We start from the raw sequence: 20,295 nt of genomic DNA on the forward strand, positions 1-20,295 counted from the left end.
CCCGCGGCCGCGGCTCCCCCCACCCCCCCCAACAGCCACCACCAACCACCGGCGCGGCGCAGCGCCCCCCGTGGCCGGGAGCGGAGCCGCAGCCCGGGCCCCGCACAGCGCCCCCCGCGCTCTGGAGCGGGGCGGCAGCTCTGGGCCCCTCGCCGTGCTCCGCCCCAAACCTCCCCGGGGCCTGCAGTGCCCCCTGCGGCAGGGAGGGGAATTGCAGTTTCGGCCGGGGTGGGGAAGTGGGCGGGTCTTTCAGCAACCCCCCATGGTGCCTTCCTTCAGGGTACCAGTCTTCCTTGGGTGGGGGTCCCTATCTGAAATTCCATACCCTTCTAGGACACCGAAACTAAGCTGGAATGGGGGGGTGAGACTGAAGGACAAGACACTGAGAGAGCGTTAAGAGCCCTAATACCCTATTGATTGCCTAAACTGAAAATATGTACTACTTTCCCGTTGTATTTTGGAAAACATTCCCCATTACTATAGTATACGGGGCACAACGTGGTTTCTTCTGATTGGCTCATGACCATGGTGCTGTCTCCTTCTCTACTAACAGGACTTCAAAGACTCCTTTCCAATTGGCGAATTCGTTATATCCATCAGATGCGATAATCCACTCTTTCCATTGGCTGCAAGCCAACAACACAACTTCGTCTTGGTGTTCTCACTTTAGCCCAAAGACCAGATTCTACCCCTCCCCCTCTTCCTAGTCCGCCAATATTGTTCAAGTCCAGGTGTTTCTCAAGGAGCTGGAAAGAACCCAGCAGTAGAGTAAAATAGAACCTACTGAAGAGAACCGCATCGTACCATAGAGGTAAGTGGGGTTGAGATCAAAGAAAACACCACCACGCATCCAATTCGTTTTATAAAGGCATAGGAGATTGATAGTACCTGATAGAAAAAGGGCTGTGGAAAAGGCCAGATGCTTTTTGCCTTATCATTCACGATAGGCAATGGAAAACATCCAATCATTAAAATTGGCAATGCTAGGACTGAGGATGTGGCTCAGGAGAGAACTAGCTTTGCATGTGTGAAGCTCTGGGTTCAATTCCTGGCACTGTGAAAAATAACTAGTATGTCAAGTTTGGCACAGGTCCTATTGTTTTATGAATGCATAGTCTTGAGTACATAATGGGAACTGACACACTCCATACAGAATCTAGTAATTATCCATGATAATTTTCCTAAAAGTCACTATTTCTTTGACTTGCCCCTATTAAAAGTTAAATGTGGTTCTTTTTCAAGTTTTATGCACTTTCTCGGTTTTTGTCATAACTTTGTTTTTACTCTCGATCTACCTTTCTTAGCAAAAGTTGGGGGGTAGGAGGTAGACACACCAACTAGTGATTTTAGTACAAGTACCAGACATCTAGTTAAATATTTGCAAACTAATGCTGCAGAACACATTTTCTTAAATGTAATGCAGGAAATGCAGGAAACATTTTCTTCTTTTTTTTTTTTTCTTTTTGGGTCTCACCCGGCGATGCACAGAGGTTACTCCTGGCTTTGCACTCAGGAGTTACTCCTGGCGGTGCTCAGGGGACCATATGGGATGCTGGGGATCGAACCCGGGTCGGCCGCGTGCAAGGCAAACGCCCTACCCGCTGTGCTATCGCTCCAGCCCCCAGGAAACATTTTCTTAGCTTCTCCTTATTCCTTGGAATTTGCATCTTTTATAGTCTACCTGAGATCATACCCAAATGTTCTTCTATGCGAGGAGATACTTCATAAAGCACATGACCCACAAGTGATAGAAGAACAAGGGTGAATGCATATAGGGAATAGCTGTCTTACAGTTTTTCTATCAAAATTCATGCTGACTTCTCTCAGAAACGAGATAGAAATGTGCTAAGGTATAGGGAAACAAATACAGGAATTTGGGGGCCGGAGCGATAGCACAACGGGTAGGGTGTTCGCCTTGTATGTGGCAGACCCGGGTTCGATCCTCGGCATCCCATATAGTCCCCCAAGCACCGCCAGGAGCAATTCCTGAGTGCAAAGCCAGGAGTAACCCCTGAGCATCACTGGGTGTGACCCAAAAAGCAAAAAAAAAAAAAAAAAAACAAAAACAAACACAGGAATTCCTTTCAACAAATATGGCAGGCACTTTTCATGTGCCAGCAACTTTTCAAAGTGTTGGAGACACAACTCTTAAGACAAAACCTTTCCCTTCATGGAGTTTACATTCTTTCCCATACTAGTGGGACCTCAGAAACAGGAAATGAAATCACACTTGGCCTCACAGAAAACAAACAGCAGAAAAACCCATTTTTAAAAAAATGAATAGGGCTAGGGATGTGGCTAAACAGCTGAGCACATGCCTTAGCATGTATAAGAACATGTGTAAGAACGAGAGAGACAGAGACACAGAGAGAGAGAGTGACAGAGAGAGAAAGAGGGGGAGAGAGGAAGGGAGGGAGGGAGGGGGATGGGCTGGTCACTTTAGATATTCAAACTACCACTACTAAAACAGGTGAATTAAGATAGTAATGAAAAAATAATCACTCTGAGCTTTTCTAGTCACAACTGTCCCACTCCCTAAGCCCTTTGTTTCCTGACAAGTGACAACTCCCATTCTTTCTAGTTTATTTTTACCCTTCAAAGGTTCCAGGTAGTCAGTCCAATCCTGTCCTCTAGGCACACTTAATTGGTATTTAGCAATGAGTGCCACTAATATGAAGCAGGAAACTGGGACGAAGGCTAAGCAACTTGACTCTTGTGCCTGGCAAGTCAGCACCACAACTGGTTAAAAAAAAAAAAAGCTATGCCTTAGGGACAGAAGGCTCTTGCCTGGATCTCTAAGCAACTCCACTTCTCCCACACACATCAGAGGAATGCTTACACAGGAAGAAGAGATGGGCTAGAAACCGCTAAAGAGAGTGAACCACACAGCTCTCGGCAAACAAGCAATCCAAATTGAGATTTAGAGGAAACACCGTCTAGGACGAAAGGGGAGCCCTGGTCCTAGGACACCTTTCCCAAAGCAGTCTTTTAAAGATGGAGGAATTGCTTCCATCTCTGGAATTTGGATTCTGATGACCGAATCTCCATCTATCCAGGATATATGTTGCAAAAAGTCAAAAGAGGAATTCCTTATCAAATTTCCCATTCTGCATTCTCTCAACTTCCCAGAGTCTACAAATCAATCTAGACAAGTTCCTGACTGCACCATCAAGCACTTTTCAGTGAGCAAGAATATATTAGTGCTTGGCTTCACCCTGCTCAAAGTGACAGGGACAGCAGGAAAGAGGAGATGGGATAAAAGGTCCAGGAAACAGCCAAGGCTGGAACAGATGCTAGGCATTAGGTGATGATTGTGGCGACCCGCAAAGGGCCGAGGAACCAAAAGCTTAGACATGTCCCAGAGGAAGGAGCTCAAGGCAGTTGATTTTCTCCCTGTTGTTTCTCTGCCTTTCGTGGTGAAGGAGGGAAGAAGACACTTGAATACACAAGGTTGCTTGGGAAAAATGGATTATTCTAATAAAACTTTATTTTTTCAAACACAGCCACAGAGGCAGGACCTCATGTTTAACACACACAGACTTAATGGATTTTTTTTTAATATAAAACAAAGTTTACGAAAATTTTTTTTTTTCCACTTTTTGTAATCCCATTAGCACAGGGACTTTGGCAGCAGGTGGGAGTGAAGGGCAGCTGGAGCTGCCACTGGGCAGTCACCGGGCACAGGAGGAGAGCACCAGCCTGGGAGTGGCTTCACTCACACACGCAGGAATACTCACCTACTGGTCAGCCACACCACACACACAACACAGATGCAGATGTCTACCCAGCATCAACCACAGCCTGGAGAGGTGTGCTCCACTCTGGGTAAGCCCAATGTGAGGAAATCCAAATAGTCAAAACAGCTAAAGTAGAGGGATGTTGTTTGCTTTACAAAAGAAGCAATCACAGGCTGCTTTTTTTTTTTTAAATGATCAGCAATCCAAATGCACTGAAAAAATAGCATTTGGTTTACACAGAACCGTTGGAACAGATCTACTGTGTAAAGCAGAATGAAATCACTTCTTACAAAAGGCTTATCCCAGGGCCACAAATGCTTAGATCAGGAAGCAAGATGATAGTTCCAGCTTAACTTTACAGTCTTAAAGTAATGGAATTCAAATACGTTATCTATAGGCCGTCTCCCCTAAGGATGGTGCCCTAGGGCTGTAGGGGAGCTGGGGGAAAGCAGCCTTGCTGCCCTCACTTCTTCATCTTAGGGCCTACTGAGACCCCAGTGGCATTGCCAGTGGCCTATTAGAAGCTGGCACAGCCAATCTGCAGCAGAGAGCCCAGGGATGAGTTTGCCCCAGGAGGAAAGAAGCTGGCACCAGGGAAATTATGGCCTAAAGAGGGAGAAGAGCCAGGGGAGGAATGAAACCAAGGATGGGCAACTCCTGGGCTCACAGTTTCCCTGGATTCTCCAGAGAGCCTCTCTGGCCCCTACAGACCCAGTAGCTCACTGGTAATACGTGGTAACTAGCAGGAGAGGAGAAGGGAGGAGTCCTGGAAGGACAGAACCTCTGAGGGCCAGAGGCTGAAGAAATGGCCACCTCCTCTGGAGTGGAGGCAAGGAGGCTGGAGCCTCACGGGTGCTCTTCTCCAACACGTGGGGGAATCCAGAAAAAGCAACTCAACTCACCTGGAGGAAGACACAGATTGTGGTCTTCCTCCCTAGCATAAGGAACTCGGGTCCCTCGACACCCTGGAAGTCGAAGAGGAAAATACCCTTCTAATAAATACGAAGGGTCTGTCTAATTGGTTCGTGGGGAGTCTAACCAAAGCTGGACAAAGCCACACAAACTCATGTGGCAGCGGACTCAGTATTCAGCTCCACTGGTGCCAGCCCTCCGTGGCTCCTGCACGGGGCTCTTAGGACTCACTGCCCGGGCTCAAGTTGTGGATGACAAAAAAAAAAAAAAAAAAAGGAAGAAAGAAATTCAGCCCAACAACAACAACAAAACTCCCAGTTGCTTCTCCCAGCCTTTGCTTTACGTGTCCTCAGCCAATCCCTCAGTGAGCCCCAACCTCCCCGAGGTCTCTCAGGGCCAATTAGAGGCAAATAAACATTTCCTGGCAGGAGTGGAAGACAAGCAAACTAGGAAATGCTGATATATCCCCCTTGCTCCTTCTCAAGCAGGTCAGGCAAATGGTTAGACCCGCATCTTTTAAGGACACATTATCCCATAGCCTGCTTCCAAAGGACAGTGCCGGGGTGAATTTCCTCAGGCCTGCGAGGCGCTAAACGCCTCTCCGGCAGGTCAGTTCCATAGATGCGAGGAACTAACACAAGGGCCTTCCGTTGTTATTCTTGACCCTTGAAGGTCAGAGGGTGGGGGATAAAAGGTCCAGTCAGGAGACAGGAAGAGAGACGGAGCCCTTCAACCCGGCCTCAGTTGCCCACAGGTGCTCGCATTTGCTTAGAGGCAGACTGGATAACCACCAAGGGAAAGTCAGGAGGGAAAGAAAGGGGCAGCCCAGAATGGGTAGAGCTCTCTCCGGCCGCCGACACTCAAGATTTCTCATGGGGAGGGGTGGGCCTAAGGAATGGGGCGACCATTCGTTGAGGTCACAGCACTTAAAAGACCCGGCTGTGCCCCAAGACAGAATCCTTTGCAGAGCCAGTGGTCCTTCGGGATTCTAAGCCTGGTTCTGAAGCTACTTTAGAAGCATAACTTGGTGCCTTCCTCTTGACTCCTTGAACAAGCCAGCCGTCCCGTGGAACCCAGGCTGGGGGGGGTGCCATGCTGCTCTGCTGAGAGCACATGCCCTCTTCCCTAAGGCGACGCAAGCACACCTTCACTGGGTCCACTCCCACGCACACACACACTCTCACACAATTTCTCCGGGGAGGCCGAAGGAACCCCCCACCCTGGCCAAATTCTAAGACACAAGTGCCCTTTGAAGCAAAGGGGCTAGTGAAATTCCCCGAGCTGGGGTCGGCAGACCCCTTCCATCCCTGCCCGTTGCTTTGTCAGGGGCAGGGATACTCACACTCAGGGCCGCCACAGGAAGGGTCTGCTCGGGGCTGTCCCTCCCGCCACCAGCTCCGTTTATCTTGTCCCGGCCAGTCTCTCGGCATGGTCGAGCTTCCTAGAGCGAGAAGATTTCCGGCTGCCCTGAGTCGGAGCCCTCCACTCACCCCCATTCCCAGGCTGGGCCCCCGGCCGTGGGGCCTTGACACTTGTTAGTAGCCATAAGAGAGTCAGTCCGTGTGGCCCCAGGAAGCAGCCTCTCAGTTTTAGTTCTCCTCAATCAGATTCAAGTCCAGGTCCCCAAAGTCCTGCTGGCACAGTGTCCGCTTGCTCAGCGCCTGTCGCCCCCACCTCACAGCCCCTTCCTCCTCCTCTTCGCTTTCACTCAGCACCTGGGAGGAACCCCCGACGGGGCTGCAGGAAGCAGAGAGGGGTGGGGGGCTACAGGCCATGAACCACGGCGGAGAGATGCCGCTGCCTTCCCGGGCTGTTTCTTGGAGAGAGACACCTCCTGAGTATGGTTTCTGTCAAACAAACAACAAGAGTTAAGCATGCACAGACAATACTCATTTGCCAAGCCTCCTGACCCAAGCTGTTATTTGCCATGTGTCTCTCTTGGCTCCCTCTGAAAACAGGAGTCCTAGGTTTTAAGGAGACTTTATATACTCCCTAATAAAATTTTATTATATTTTTCTAGTGGGCTGGAGCGATAGTGCAGCGGTTGGGTGTTCGCCTTTCACGCGGCCGACCCGTGTTCGATCCCTCCGCCCCTCTCGGAGAGCCCGGCAAGCTACCGAGAGTATCACACCCGCACGGCAGAGCCTGGCAAGGTACCCGTGCGTACTGGATATGCCAAAAACAGTAATAAGTCTCTCACTGAGAGACATTGCTGGTGCCCGCTCAAACAAATTGATGAGCAAGGGGATGACAGTGACAGTGACAGTATTTTACTGGTGGGGAGAGCAAGTTGGGCCACATCTGCTATGCCATCCCTCCAACCCACTAATAAAATTTAAAAAATTTAGCGTTCATTATACGTTCCTTTAAGGAAAGAGCCCAGAGGCCAGAGAGATAGTACAGTGGGCAAGGCTTTCACCTTGCACACAGCTGACCCAGGTTGTATCAACAGCACCACAGAGGGTCCCCCAAGCCCTACCAGGAGTCATCCTTGAGAGCAGAACCAGGAGTAAGCCTTACGCATCATGATATGAACCCAAAACCAAAAAAGAAACAGAAAGAAAGCACCCAGAGTTTCAGATTTAAGATTAAAACGTAACTTATAAGGGTGGGGGAGTGTGCTGGAGGCTTGGTGTTCGATCCCTGGTACTACATTGCCCCACAAGTATCTCCGGGAGCACCAAACTGGGAGTAGCCCTTTAGCACAACCAGCCTAACCAAAAATCAAAGACCAAAAAGATAATTTATAGATTCCACTTGGGCAAGAGTATCACCTGTGTCTCCCACTACTATGTGGCGAATGCCCAGTCAGTCTCGCTCACAGCAATTAATAAATGTGTTAATAAATGGCCGCATGACTGGAAGAATGACTGAATAAATTCTCAAAGAAGTCTGTGACCCAGTGGTTTAGAATACGTTCTCATACTAGGAAGTCCAAGCAGGGTTGCTGAACAGAGGAATGATTCAGCAGCCCTCACAGACCCCGTGAAGCAATGAGGATGCAAGCAGCAAAACCAGCCTTGAGCACAGGGAGAGGCAGCAATGGTTCTTTTCGTGGTTCATGCCGTCTCACCGAGGTGGGGAAGTGCCTTTCACCAGCATCTGGAGTCCCAACTGGAAGGTTTAACTTAACTTTCACTCAAGTTTCTCCCGAGTTCCCCGGCCTGAGGAATTTCACAGGCCACGGGACTTGCAGTGCTAACACTGGACAGCTTCAAGCAAACCAAGACGGCAGATACCCCGAGTGAAAGCTTCAAAAGAAAAGATCCCGGGGGCCGGAGTGATAGCACAGCGGGTAGGGCGTTTGCCTTATACGCGGCTGACCCGGGTTCAATCCCTGGCATCCCATATGGTCCCCCAAGCACTGCCAGGAGTAATTCCTGAGTGCAAAAGTGCAAAGCCAGGAGTAACCCCTGAGCATTGCTGGGTGTGACCCAAAAAGCAAAAAAAAAAAAAAAAAAGATCCCCTCGGAGCCCCGTGAGGAGGCACAGAGCCAGAGAGCTCAACAGTGAAAGTGAGGGGGCGAGAGAGTTGGCACAGCCAGGAGGACACTTGCCTTGCACCCCGCTGACCTGGGTTCTATCCTGGACATCCCATATGGTCCCGAGCACCGCCAGGAGGGATTCCTGAGTGCGGAGCCAGGAGTCAGCCCTGAGCACCACCAGGTGTGCCTCCCCCTCCCCCTGCAAAAAGAGAGTGGAGACAAGGGGCCTGGCACGCCCGAGACAGCTAGGTCAGACGGCAGACATGGTGCACCGGCACGGGGGCCACAGAACAGAGAACCTCCGCTTCCCTCCCCGCCTCCCGGCCCCGTTGGTCCCACCTGATTCATCTTGTCGAAGTCCAAGGAAGGCCGCAGCCGCCGGGGGTCCTCCTCGTGGCGCCGCTTGACCCCAGCTTTGCGGGCATCCAGATCGCAAGGCTGGGAGCGGCTGCGGGGAAGGTTGCGGAGGCCTCGCGGTCGCCAGGGCAGCTCTGGGGAGGAGGCGGGGGAGCTCCGGGCGGAGGGCAAGAAGCGGCTCGCCTGCGGGCCCAGGCTGGGTGAGAGGGAGAAGCGGCGCTGGGGGGGGCACGGTGACAGGGATTCGGCATCACTCTCCCAGGAGCCACTTTGGGGGGAGGTGACACAGGGTCGAGAGGACTCTTGGGCCAGAGCCAGGCTGAAAAAAGGGGGGCTGTAGGGCCTGCGGGGTGGGGCACATTGAGAAGAGGCACTGGGAGCTTGGAGGAACCTGAGGCTGGAGACCCGCTTCGGGGGGCTCTGGTGAGGCACCTGCGGCCCACCCCCTCCAGCACTGCCCCGGTGCTTGATGGGAGTCCACAGCTTGGAGGGGGCGGGCCGCCACACTGGCTGCCAGCGAGACAGGTCCACGGGCACTGAGAGTGAGCGGCAGTGCCTCTTGGAGGGAGGGGCGGGGGGCACGGGAAGCTTCTCCGGATCTGGGGGCTCGGGGCTTAGGACTTGGGAAAGGGGCTGCTCATGAGGGGAACTTCCCCGGCTGGGTGGTCTGAGGTGCAGGCTCAAGCCTGAGGGGTGGTAGCTGAGGTTGAGGCTGTCCTGGAACTCGGCACAGGAACAGTGGGGCAGGCCTCTCCAGGAAGCACCTTCTGGAAGGCAGTTGTAATAAAAATACCATTAACAATACCGAACATGCTTGTTAAGAGATTATTACTGTGCCGAACAATGACAGTGAGTGCTCCGTCTAAGGATTCCCCCAAACTGCAGAAAACAGGAACCCCCATTTCATAGATGAGACATTCTAGTAACAAGTGCCATGTAATCTAAAAATGAAAGCTAGATGCAAACCCAGGTATGTCGAAAGCTAAGCTTTCTTACAGTTTGGTTGGTTTCTGTTATGTGGGCCACACCCAGCAGCGTTGGGGGTACAGGGCCACTCCTGGCAGAGCTCAGTCTGGTGGGGGACAATAGTGCTCAGGGGTGGGGCTGGAGCGATTGCACAGTGGGTAGGGTGTTTGCCTTGCACACAGCTGCCCCAGGTTCGACTCCCAGCATCCCATATGGTCCTCTGAGCACCACCAGGGGTAATTCCTGAGTGCAGAGCCAGGAGTAACCCCTGTACATCGCCGGGTGTGACCCAAAAAGAAAAAAATAAAGAAAAAAGAAAAATAAATCGTGCTCAGGGGTGGTACGCAGGGATCCTGGAATTCGAGGACTAGCTCTGTCTCCCCGGCCCAAGGCTAAGGTTTTTGTTGTTTTTTTGTTATGTTGCTGTTGTGTGGCCACACCTGGTGATACCAGATGGTTACTCTTGGGAGGCAGGTGCTCAGGGGCCTGCCCTAGGAGTGCTGGGGGACCTTGAGGTGCCTGCGATCAAACCCGGGCCTCAGGCATGTATAGTAGCTCTCTGAGCGATCTCTTCCCGGGCCCCAAGTCTAGGTTGTGTCATTATTTGGCACACACCTGGTGGTACTCTGGGCTTACTTCTGGCTTTGTGCTCAGGAGTCAGGGAACATGCAGTACCAGGGAGCAAACCCAGGTAGGCAGCATGCAAAGCAGCAGCCTTAACTCCGGTACTACCTCATCCGCACTGGGGTTAGGTTGTTTAACCATTGTGCTTGCTATATTGCTTCCACGATGAAGACTCACTTGAAATTGGAAATATATTTGCATCTTCGCATCTATTGTCTGCCACTTGGTCTCACAGATATAGGACAGCAAATATTGCTGTGCCTGCTCACTCCTCCCTGCATTCAACCATCCTGACCTACTCCCCCAAACCCCCAGACCTCGACTGTGGAAAATGGACTGACTCTCTCTTCCTTAGTCTTTTCCTCTCCCGGTCAACAGCATCAAGAAGAAATTAGGGCTGCTGAAGAGGTATCGGGAAGGAAGGAGAAGAGTCATTCTGAAACTAAGCAAGCACGCTGAGAAAGGTCTTGGACGGTGACGTATGCCGTGCTGGGGACCGAAGTCACAGTACAGCAAGCAGGAGCCTGCCTTGCCTGCAACTGACCTGCTTCAATCCCTGGCATCTCATATGGTCCCCCAAAGTCTGCCAGGAATTATATCCCTGAGTGCTGAGCCAGGAGTTAGGCCTGAGCACCACCAGTTATGGTCAAATTTTTTTAAAAAGACTTGGGAGGGGAGGGGGCAGAGCAATAGTACAGTGGGTAGAGAACTTGCCTTATAAATGGCCAATCCAGGTTTGATCCCCAGCATCGCATATGGTCCCCCAAGCCCCACCAAGTGATTCCCGAATGCAGAGCCAGGTGTAACCCCTGAGCATCACCGGGTGTGACTCCAAAACTTAAAAATAAATAAATAAGGAAGACTTGATGCTTCTTAGGTTCCTTTGTGTCTGGCTACTCACACACAATAATTCCTTTCCTTAGGCTCTCTCTCTCTCTCTTTTGTTTTTTGGGTCACACCTGGTGATGCACAGGGGTTACTCCTGGCTCTGTGCTCAGGAATTACTCCTGGCAGTGCTCAGGGGACCATATGGGATGCTGGGACTCAAACCTGAGTTGGCTGCGTGCAAGGCAAACGCCCTGCCCACTGTGCTATTGCTCCAGTCCCCTCAGGGCTTCTCTTAATTCCAAAGTTTAGTGGACCAAGAGAGGAAAAGGGGAAAGACTGAAAGGAATGGTCCCTCCTTGGTGCATTCTAACTAAAATTTTACTTTTGAGAGGCAGTTCTATAAGGTACAAAGGACTGAATCCAAGCTCCTTTGGCTAGGGCTAGATATTTAGAGCAAATGATATAAAAAGTCAGATTTGAAATTGAGAAAACTCACAACTGATTTTGTGTTTTGCTGGGTGGCACACCTTGCAGCACTCAGGAAACCTTAATGTGGTTCCGGGGATCCAATCAGCATTGGCTATGTGTAAGGCAAGCACCTAAACCCATGTACTTTCTCTCTCTCTCTCTGGCAATCTGTCCCTTTTTTTTTTTTTTTTTTTTTTTGCTTTTTGGGTCACACCCGGCAATGCACAGGGGTTACTCCTGGCTCTGCGCTGAGGAATTACTCCTGGCAGTGCCGGGGGACCATAGGGGATGCTGGGATTCGAACCCGGGTCGCCTGTGTACAAGGCAAACGCCCTACCTGCTGTGCTATTACTCCAGTCCCCCATTTTTTTTTTGGTCTGGAGCCAGAGACTGAATCCAGGCTTTCACATACGTAAGGAGTGTACTTTACCACTGACTCATATACCCCGTCAACAATTGGCTTTTTTGGTCTTTTGATCAACACTCAGCTGTGCTCAGTCAGGGCTCATTCCTGCTGGGCTCAGGGGGCCATACGGAGTGCTCGTGATCAAGCCAGGTTAGCTGAGTGCAGGCAAGTGCCTTACCTGCTGTACTAACTATCCAACCCCTGTAATGAACATTTTAACAGCTCTGCCTATTAACCTCCATGAGGTCAGAGACCATTCATGTCATGTTCTGTACTTACAGAACCGTATCCGATCCTCAGCACTAACTAAACAAGAGGAAGTTGGTGAGTGAAGATGCAATATCAACTTAAGATTTAACCTAAGATTCTAGCCTAGCAGCATGGGAAACCGTTCTGGTCATTCCTGAGTGATGCTCCATGCAAATTGTGAATGCTACCTTGATCTAAACCCTTGTCACTGAGCCGCTCTTTTTTTTTTTTTTTTAAGTTTTTAGGCCATACCCAAGAATGCTCAGGGGTTACTCCTGGCTCTGCGTTCAGTAATTACTCCTGGCAGTGCTCATGGGACCATATGGGATGCCAGGGATTGAATTTAAGTCAGCCATGTGCAAGGCAAGCGCCTTACTCGCTGTATTCTCTTTGGCCCAGACCGAGTAATTTATAACCTAAGAACTTACACCTCATATACAGTTCCAAATGTGCACAATTATACAATTATGTAATAAGAGGGAGGTTCACTGGGTCAGAGAGAGTACAGCAGGTTAACAAACACTACTGGCCTAACACATGGCCAACCTCGATTAGATTCCCAGCACCACATATGGCCCCCCAAGCACAGTGGATTGTGGAAAAAAAAAATCAAAAACAAACAAACAAAAAGTATGTTCCCTATAGTTCTGCATCATAACAGAAGACAAACTGCAGGGACAGGGAGACCTGGGCCTTCTACATGCAATCAAGCACTCAGCCCTTCTTTCATGACCATCCCCCTCAACTTCTTTTTTTAAAAAATTAAACACTAAAAAAATTGTGGGCACTAGAGACATGGCACAGTGGGTAGGGAACTTGCCTTGCACACGGCCGACCCAGGTTCAATCCCCAGCATCCCATGTAGTCCCCTGAGCACTGCCAGAAGTAATTTTGAATGAAGACCTAGGAGTAACCCCTGAGCATCACCAGTGTGGCCCAAAAAGCAAATTAATAATAATTTTTAAAAAGTAAAACAAATTGTGAATGTAGGGGCCAGAAAAACAGTATAGCAAGTAAAGCGCTTATATTACATTCCTTTGACCTGGGTTCAATCCCTGGCATCTTTTATGGTCCCCTGAGCACCACAGGAAGTGATTCCTCAGTGCAGAGCCAGGAGTAACCCCTGAGTACCACTGGAGTGGCCCCCCAAACAAAAAAAAGTGAATGGATCACCTATCCAAAAATTTTGATTAGGGTCTGGAGCAATAGTACAGTGGGTAGGGTGTTTGTTTGTTTTACATGCAGTTGACCTGGGTTCAATCCTCAGCATCCCATACGGTCCCCTGAGCACCGCCAGGAGTAATTACTGAGTGCAGAGCCAGGAGTAACCCCTAAGCATTACCAGGTTGACCCAAAAAGCAAAAATAAAATTATAAAAATTCTCATAAGGGGAGCTAGAGAAATAGTCAAATGGATAAGGCGCTTGCCTAGCAAGCAACTGACCCCTATAAGCTCTTGAGCAGTATATATGGTCATTTCTAAACACCAGAAATAATCTCTGTACGGGGCCAGAGTAATAGCACAGCGGGTAGAGCGTTTGCCTTCCACGCGGCCGACCCGGGTTCGATTCCTAGCATCCCATATGGTCCCCTGAGCACCACCAGGGGTAATTCCTGAGTGCAGAGCCAGGAGTAACCCCTGTCCACAGCCAGGTGTGACCCAAAAAGGAAAAAAAAACAAAAAGAAAGAAAGAATCCCTGAGCACAGAGTAAGGAGTAAGTCTTGCGTACAACCACGTGTGGCTCAAAAAATAAAAAGAAAATTCTAACAATGAGTTAGGGAGACAGTTCAAAGGGTTTAGTGTACATGCCTTTTGTCAGGTTTGGGGCTTGACCCCCAACAACCACACGTTCCTCCAAGTACTACCAGGAGCGATCCCTGAGCACTACGGCCTCTGAGCACAGCTGAGTGGGGTCCAAGCCCCCCTGCACCCCACCTCCACCCCAAAAGGTCCCACATGGCTAGGAAAAAAAAAAAAGAAGTTGCATGCTGGTGCAATAAAACACAAGTGACTTAGGTAAAAAAATGTTGTGGAAGCAGAGGAGCTGTTCTGTCACTAGAAATGTGTGGATGGAGGCAGAGACACACACAGACATACAAAGTGTCTTACCAGACACAAGCTGGAAAGGGTTCCCACAGCTGGAGATGTCTGCATGATCAGGCAAAGGCTGAGAGAGAGAGAATACCCATGATTCAGGCCGAGAACACAGTTTCTAGGAAACCCTTCACAGCTCACCCCTGCCAACTCAGGGGCTAGAGGGGATGTTAGGGACTCCTACGTAGTCAATTTTTCTTCTTGTCTTCCCAAAGTTAGCGGGTGCAATAATCCGAATCTTCCAACAGCTCACACCCTTCTCCACCCAAGTGTGTCCCTTCTCAATTGGTGGATCTTTGCCTGCCCCCTTCCTTTTAGGCTGGGTTTTGAGCCATTAGTAGGCTCTTTTGGTGTAAATACCACATCACTTAGATAGCATAGGACCAGGGTGAAGTAATAGCAACAGCCTCAGAAAAAAGGGGGAGGGGTTTGTGAAGAAGCAGGAAGACTGGTCTTTTACCAGACTGATGCTGAAGCGTGTGCATTTCAGCTCATCCAGAGTCTGCTTCTGTAGCTGCTCAGTGATCAGGGTTATCATGATTCTCCCCAGGATCTGACTTGCACACTTTGGAGCAAATGATGGATGTCTTCCCTGTTGTTCTTCCAGACCTCACTCGTGAGCCGTCTTCTGCCACTGCAGCACCATTCTAGCACCATTGGGACTTCCCTCTCCAGTCATGCCTGCTGAGTCTGCCAATTACAGAGGGACCAGGCCCAAGTGATATTAGAGATGTACCTGGTCCAAAGATGAAAATTGCATGGCACACATACCACAACATCCCTATGCCAGACCTCTGGCAGACATTAATTGATCAAAGCTCTTTCCTGCTAAGCCTAAACATAGTCTCAGAAACATTCTGAACTTGGCACTCCACAAATCCAATAAAATGAAATGGAGTTGGCAGGCAAGTTGAAACCTATTTGCCACTCCTAACCTGGTTCACACTCTGCTCACACTACCCAGAATACCAGAACCACTTAGAAAACAGCTCACGTGAGTAGGGATGCCCACATGGTCACTTCCATCCTGATTAGACCAATATTTTCTTTGCCTTCCAGTCCGAAGCCAAGAGAAATAATCTTTTCTTAAAACTACACAGAAATAACAGGGAGCAGGTAGGAACAGTGGCTGTAGGATGCTGTTCTGCTTCAGGCCAGAGTGAACGGTTTTATATATATTCTCCCTTAGCCTCAACACCTGACATTATTGTTTTCCAACCTCTCCTGTATGTACTCTTGTATAGCACAGAAAGGGGATAAGGAAACGGTACCAGGGTAATTCCAATTACTTCTCAATTCTACAAAAGTTAACGACAACTCTGTGACTTGATTCAACTAAGTTTTTAGACTGATATGACTCAAGCAGCCTGGGTGCAATTAATCAAGACTCCAACAGTCAGTTTGGGTAGAGGCAAACTATCAGCGAACGCTTTTCAAAAGCCTATACAACAACTGAAGGGGCAGGCTAACCTAGCGTCTCAGCCGTGTTCTACCTTTTCCAACAGAAGACCCACACAAAGACAGCTCGCTAGCGGGTATATGGAGCATTTGCTAGTAAAGAAAATTTTCAAGAAATCTAAATTTGATTCAATCTGCTAGTACAGTTTTGGGAAGACATGTAACCTTTTCTTAGCCTCAGTTTATCTATCTGTAAAACAGGCAGAATGACTTATCTGTTACAGGACACTAGAACACAAAATACCAAGATGTAAAAAACCCTTACACCATTTGGTCTGTATAAATGAGAAGTCCACATAATCTGTTTCTCACCCCTCCTGCCTGTTGCTCTCCAGAGCCTCAGAATGCCAAAAGTGATATCATGAGATGAAGAAAGCAATCGCAGCGTTCATCTGTCTGGCAGGATGCCAACCTCCCTCACCTGTATACCAAGAGAAGCCAAGAGGGCTCTTCCTGTGACCTTGGGGGCAGATCACCCTCCCCTTTTGCAAGGGAGTAATCATCTCTACCATATTCCCACCTAAGAGAGGGCGGCCTCAAGGAAGAGCAAAGAAAAATACCCCGGGATGTACTTGGAGTTCTTTGGAAGAAAGGTGTGGGAGAAGTCAATCATCATTATAGTTAACTATCATTTTCATGCATAATTATTATTACCACCCTGAACGAAGTTCCAGCTTCCTGCGAGCTCCCTTCAGCTGCTTCCCCTACGTTCTTGTGGGAGAAGTTGCAGCTTAGATCACTTCTGCTCTTAGTTTCTTAACTGCCCTCTCAAACACCAACCAGAAAGAGAACCTAACTGCAGGCCTTTCACCCAAGAGACCCCAGGCCTCAGCCTGACCAGCCGGCGGCGGCAGCAGCAGCAGGAGGAGGAGGAGGAGGAGTGAAGCAAACTCGGTTCAAGCTTTTCATGAGGCATTTGGCCAAAACAGCAAACTCCCAGCCCTCTCTGGGATCAAGTGAAGAGAGTGATTTTGTGTTTTTCTGCATTTTAATTGTTGGGATGTGGCCACACAGGGCGGTAATTGGAACAATGCAACTACCACCCCGCAACTGATACTCTCAGTCTGAGTTTCCTAAAACAGGCCAGGCAGAGAGGGGGAACAGAACGGAAGCCATAAGGAATCAAACCAGGACACAAAAGAAGGCGAACCAGCTCCGCGAGGGGCCTCCTCTTTCTCAGGCAGGCACTGAAAAAAAGTGCAAGAAGCTCTCCCTTGCCGCCTTCCTTCCCCTTCCATTTTGTCTAGCAGGGGGGGCCCCGAGGCAGCTCTGAACATTCACTAAACAAGTTAAAACTTCTCAGCTTCCAACTGGCGCAGGGTCCAGCCCTGCACAGAGGAGGAGGCCGCGAGGCTCTCTCCACAGTCCTAGCAGGCCCGACTCTCAATCCGTGCTCTTGCCCCACCACCAAGACCCCTAAAAGAAAGACGCCCCCCCTCGCTTCCACCCCATCTCCTATTGGATGGCAGGGACCCCTGACACCTGATTTCAGGGATGCTGAGCTGGTGCAACCTGGAGAACCTGGAATCAAATCAGGCCAAAGGGGGGGGTGAGAGCCCCCAAGCCCCTGGGGCCCGTCCCCCTCTCCCCCGCGGGTCCCAGCCCTACCCCTCTGGGGGAGTCGGAAGGAAAACATGAGGGGAGCAGGGAGGTGCAGGCACAGCTAAGTGGGGACCAGTCTGCCTCTTCCTCCATATGGCTATGGTGGGAGATCGGGGTGACAAGTGGGTGCACCCCTCCCCCCCATATGAAGACGCAAAAGCCCCCCACCCCCACCCTCCCAATCTTCTGCCTCTCCCTCGGCTGCCCTGCCGGTCCCCGCGGGGTGGGGCCTGGGGCGTCCGCTAGCCCCGCGGCGGGGGAGGGGGAGCCTGCAGGGCCAGCTCCCGGAGGAGGGGGGATGGATGGGTGTGGGGGGGGCTGACGTCCGCTTCTTCCCACTCAGTTTGCATCCTCAGGCCGCGGGAAGCGAACTCGCGACGCAGGGCGATGGAGAGGGTCTGGGACTTAGCACCCCGCCGCCCCCTCCCCCACCGCGTCCCGCGCCCCCCCTTCCCCCCCACCCCCGGCGGAGGCGGCCGGCGAGGCCGAGGCGCGCGGGCGGCCGGACTGGGGGAGGGGAGAGGGGGGAGGAGGGAGGGCCGGCCGGGTGCCCGCCCCGAGGCCCCAGCGCCACCTGCCCTCCGCCACCTACCGCCGCTCCACCAGCTCCCGGGGCCGCGGCCGGAGCAGCTCTGAGCGCTCCGTTCGCCCCACGGTGCCCTTAAAAGGCGCCAGCGCGAACCAACAGGCCCCGGAGGAGCGCGGGGGCCCCGCTGGCCTCGGCAGGATGCCCCCGCGCGGCCCCGCCGAGCCGCGGGCCCTCGGCCCTCCCCTCTCCCGGGGTCTCCCGGAGGCCGCCGTCGGGGGCGAGGCCGGCGCTCGGGTCCGAGCGGGGCGGGCGGGCGGCTCACCCGCGGGTCCCCCCCTCCGGTCGGGCGCAGGAGGTGGACCGGCCCAGCTGGAGGCACGGCGCGCGGGCCGCGGGGGAGGCCGGGCCCGGGGAAGGTAAACAAAGCCGGCCCGCCGCCTGCAGCGCGCCGCCCGGCCCCGCGCCGCTCCCTGGGCGCCGGGGGCCGCGCCGTGCCGGGGGCCGGGGCGCCTCTCACCTGCTCTCCTGTCCCGCCCGGGGCCGCCGTCTCGCCGAAGGAATCCCCCGTGCCCAGCAGAGAACCCGTCCTCGGCGCGGAGGCTGCTGGGCAATGTAGTCCGCGCTGCGATCGGGGCCTACTCCGGAGCCCCAGAAGCCCCCTTTGCCGCCGCCGGGTCGCTTCCAACCGTGCCCACCCAGCACTCACAAAGGTTGCGGGGCCGCTTCCGCTTGGTCCGGGAACGAGCCGTCGCCCTGAATACTTTGTACCATTGAAGTGGGCCCAGGGCTGTGCACTCCTTCCTCTCCCTCTAGCCCCCCCCAAACAGGATGAGGTAATGGGATTGTGATTATGACATCATAGGCTGGTCAGTTGCTTGCGTGGGGGCGGGGGGAGTACGGTGGTTACAGCTGGACCACTTTCCTTAACGCGGGAAGGGAGGGGGAGACGAGGGGATGTGGCTGGCGCTGTATTTCCTCTTCCTTTATTAAATCTCCATCGCTACCACCATCTTCCCCTCTCCGTCCAAGTTTCATTCATTTTGGGAGGGACTGGGTGTAGACATAAGTAGGTGAAGACGTTGGGGAAGGACCTGATGGTTTCTCGCTCTTATGTAAATTGAATCTCCGCTATCTACATCGAGGTTCAGATTGGCAAAAAAACATGGGGAAAGCAGGGAGATTCACAACAATGCCTTCGTCTTGTGATCTTTTTCCAGGGCAGAGGTTTAGTTTTACCTTTAAAAAAAAAAATCAACTAGTAGGAGTAATGCAAATAATGTCCACTATCACACTCAACAAGAAGTGCCCTGAAGCACATGGGTCTCCTGCAAATATTTTGTGCCCGTGCTCAAGTTCAGGACCTATAGGCAATTGCGATCGACTGGAAAGGAGAGCCCGTGGGGGTCTTCCCTGCAGAGCCAAGGGAGGAGAGACAGCAGGAAGTCTATGCAAATTGAAAAATTTGAAATATGAAAAAGTGAAGTACTTATCAAGAAATGGGGGTGAGGGATGATCTGGGGGTATGTTTCCTTCTCTTGCATAATTCCCTTCGAAAAAGAAAAGGAGCAGGGATTAGGCCCTCGAGATAGCTGAGACCGGATTTCCTATAAATAGCTGTGAAGCATGTTACACCCGTACTGCAGACTAGTAGTGGTGGTTTTGGGGTTTTGTTTTGTTTTTTTTTTTTCTTGTTGGTTTGGTTTGGTTTTTGGGCCACACCTGGCGATGCTCAGGGGTTACTCCTGGAGGTGTTCCAGGGGACCGAGTAGGGCTGGGGATCGAACCCTGGTGAGCCATGTATGCAAAGCAAGCACCTTACCCCTTACTTTCATTCCAGTCCCTGTAATAATGGTAGTGTGCCATTGGTTTGAATACCAAATCCAGCAGTGCTAAGGGGCTACTCCCAGCTCAGTGCTCTTGGAGTTGTTCTCAGTGGTGCTCGGGACCATACACTCCAGGGTTCCAGCCCCAGGCTCCTGAGACCTCCAGCCCTTTGAGTCATCTCCTCACCCCCTCCCCCACTTTAAATATGTATTCTTGTTTTCCCTTACTGTCAAAAGAGACCATCTTCACAGATGCAAATGCTACAGAGGTTAGATGACTGACTATATTATGGACAAAGGTAGTTTTTTGTTGTTTTTTTGTTTTTTGTTTTTGGACCACATCTGGCAGTACTTTGCTTACTCCTGGCTCTGTGCTCAGGGATCACTCCTGAGGTGCTCATTGGACCATATGTGGTGCAGGGCATCAAACCAAGGTTGGCCGCATGCAAGGCGAGCACCCTGTCTGCTGTATTATGATTCTGGCCCCAGTTCTATTTTGTCTTTAGGCCACAACTGACTGTGTTCAGTCCTGACTCTGTACTCAGGTCACTCAGGTGGGGTTTGGAGAATCATATATGGTGCAAAGGATTGAACCTGGATTGGCCGTGTACAAGGCAAATGCTTTAATCTCTGTACTATCTTTCCTGCCCACAGAGGCATTTCAATATTAATACTAAAAAATTATTTAGAAAGATGTGAGGGGAAAGGGAGAAGTGTGTGTTCGAGAGAGAACACAGGCTTCTCTAGAGAGGAGAA

General features: G+C 51.2%; 1 protein-coding gene across 2 annotated transcripts; it reads right to left on the reverse strand.

Moving 5' to 3' along the window:
• Window positions 1-3,457: 3,457 nt before the first annotated feature.
• On the reverse strand, window positions 3,458-18,373 carry FAM53C (family with sequence similarity 53 member C). Of its 2 annotated transcripts, none has more exons than XM_055142061.1 (5): window positions 18,234-18,373; window positions 14,588-14,817; window positions 14,143-14,200; window positions 8,474-9,258; window positions 3,458-6,496 (listed from the first exon to the last, which is right to left on the reverse strand). In XM_055142061.1, exons 2-5 carry the CDS (start codon window positions 14,663-14,665, stop codon window positions 6,239-6,241), a joined length of 1,179 nt encoding a protein of 392 aa, XP_054998036.1. In that variant the 5' UTR covers window positions 14,666-14,817; window positions 18,234-18,373; the 3' UTR covers window positions 3,458-6,238. The 2 variants fall into 2 exon arrangements, with proteins under 2 accessions (XP_054998036.1, XP_004609956.2); XM_004609899.2 differs by lacking the exon at window positions 18,234-18,373 and adding an exon at window positions 17,780-18,028.
• Window positions 18,374-20,295: the final 1,922 nt, after the last annotated feature.

The sequence above is a fragment of the Sorex araneus genome, chromosome 6 (assembly GCF_027595985.1).
Source record: "Sorex araneus isolate mSorAra2 chromosome 6, mSorAra2.pri, whole genome shotgun sequence".
In the NCBI taxonomy this organism is placed as follows: Eukaryota; Metazoa; Chordata; class Mammalia; order Eulipotyphla; family Soricidae; genus Sorex; species Sorex araneus.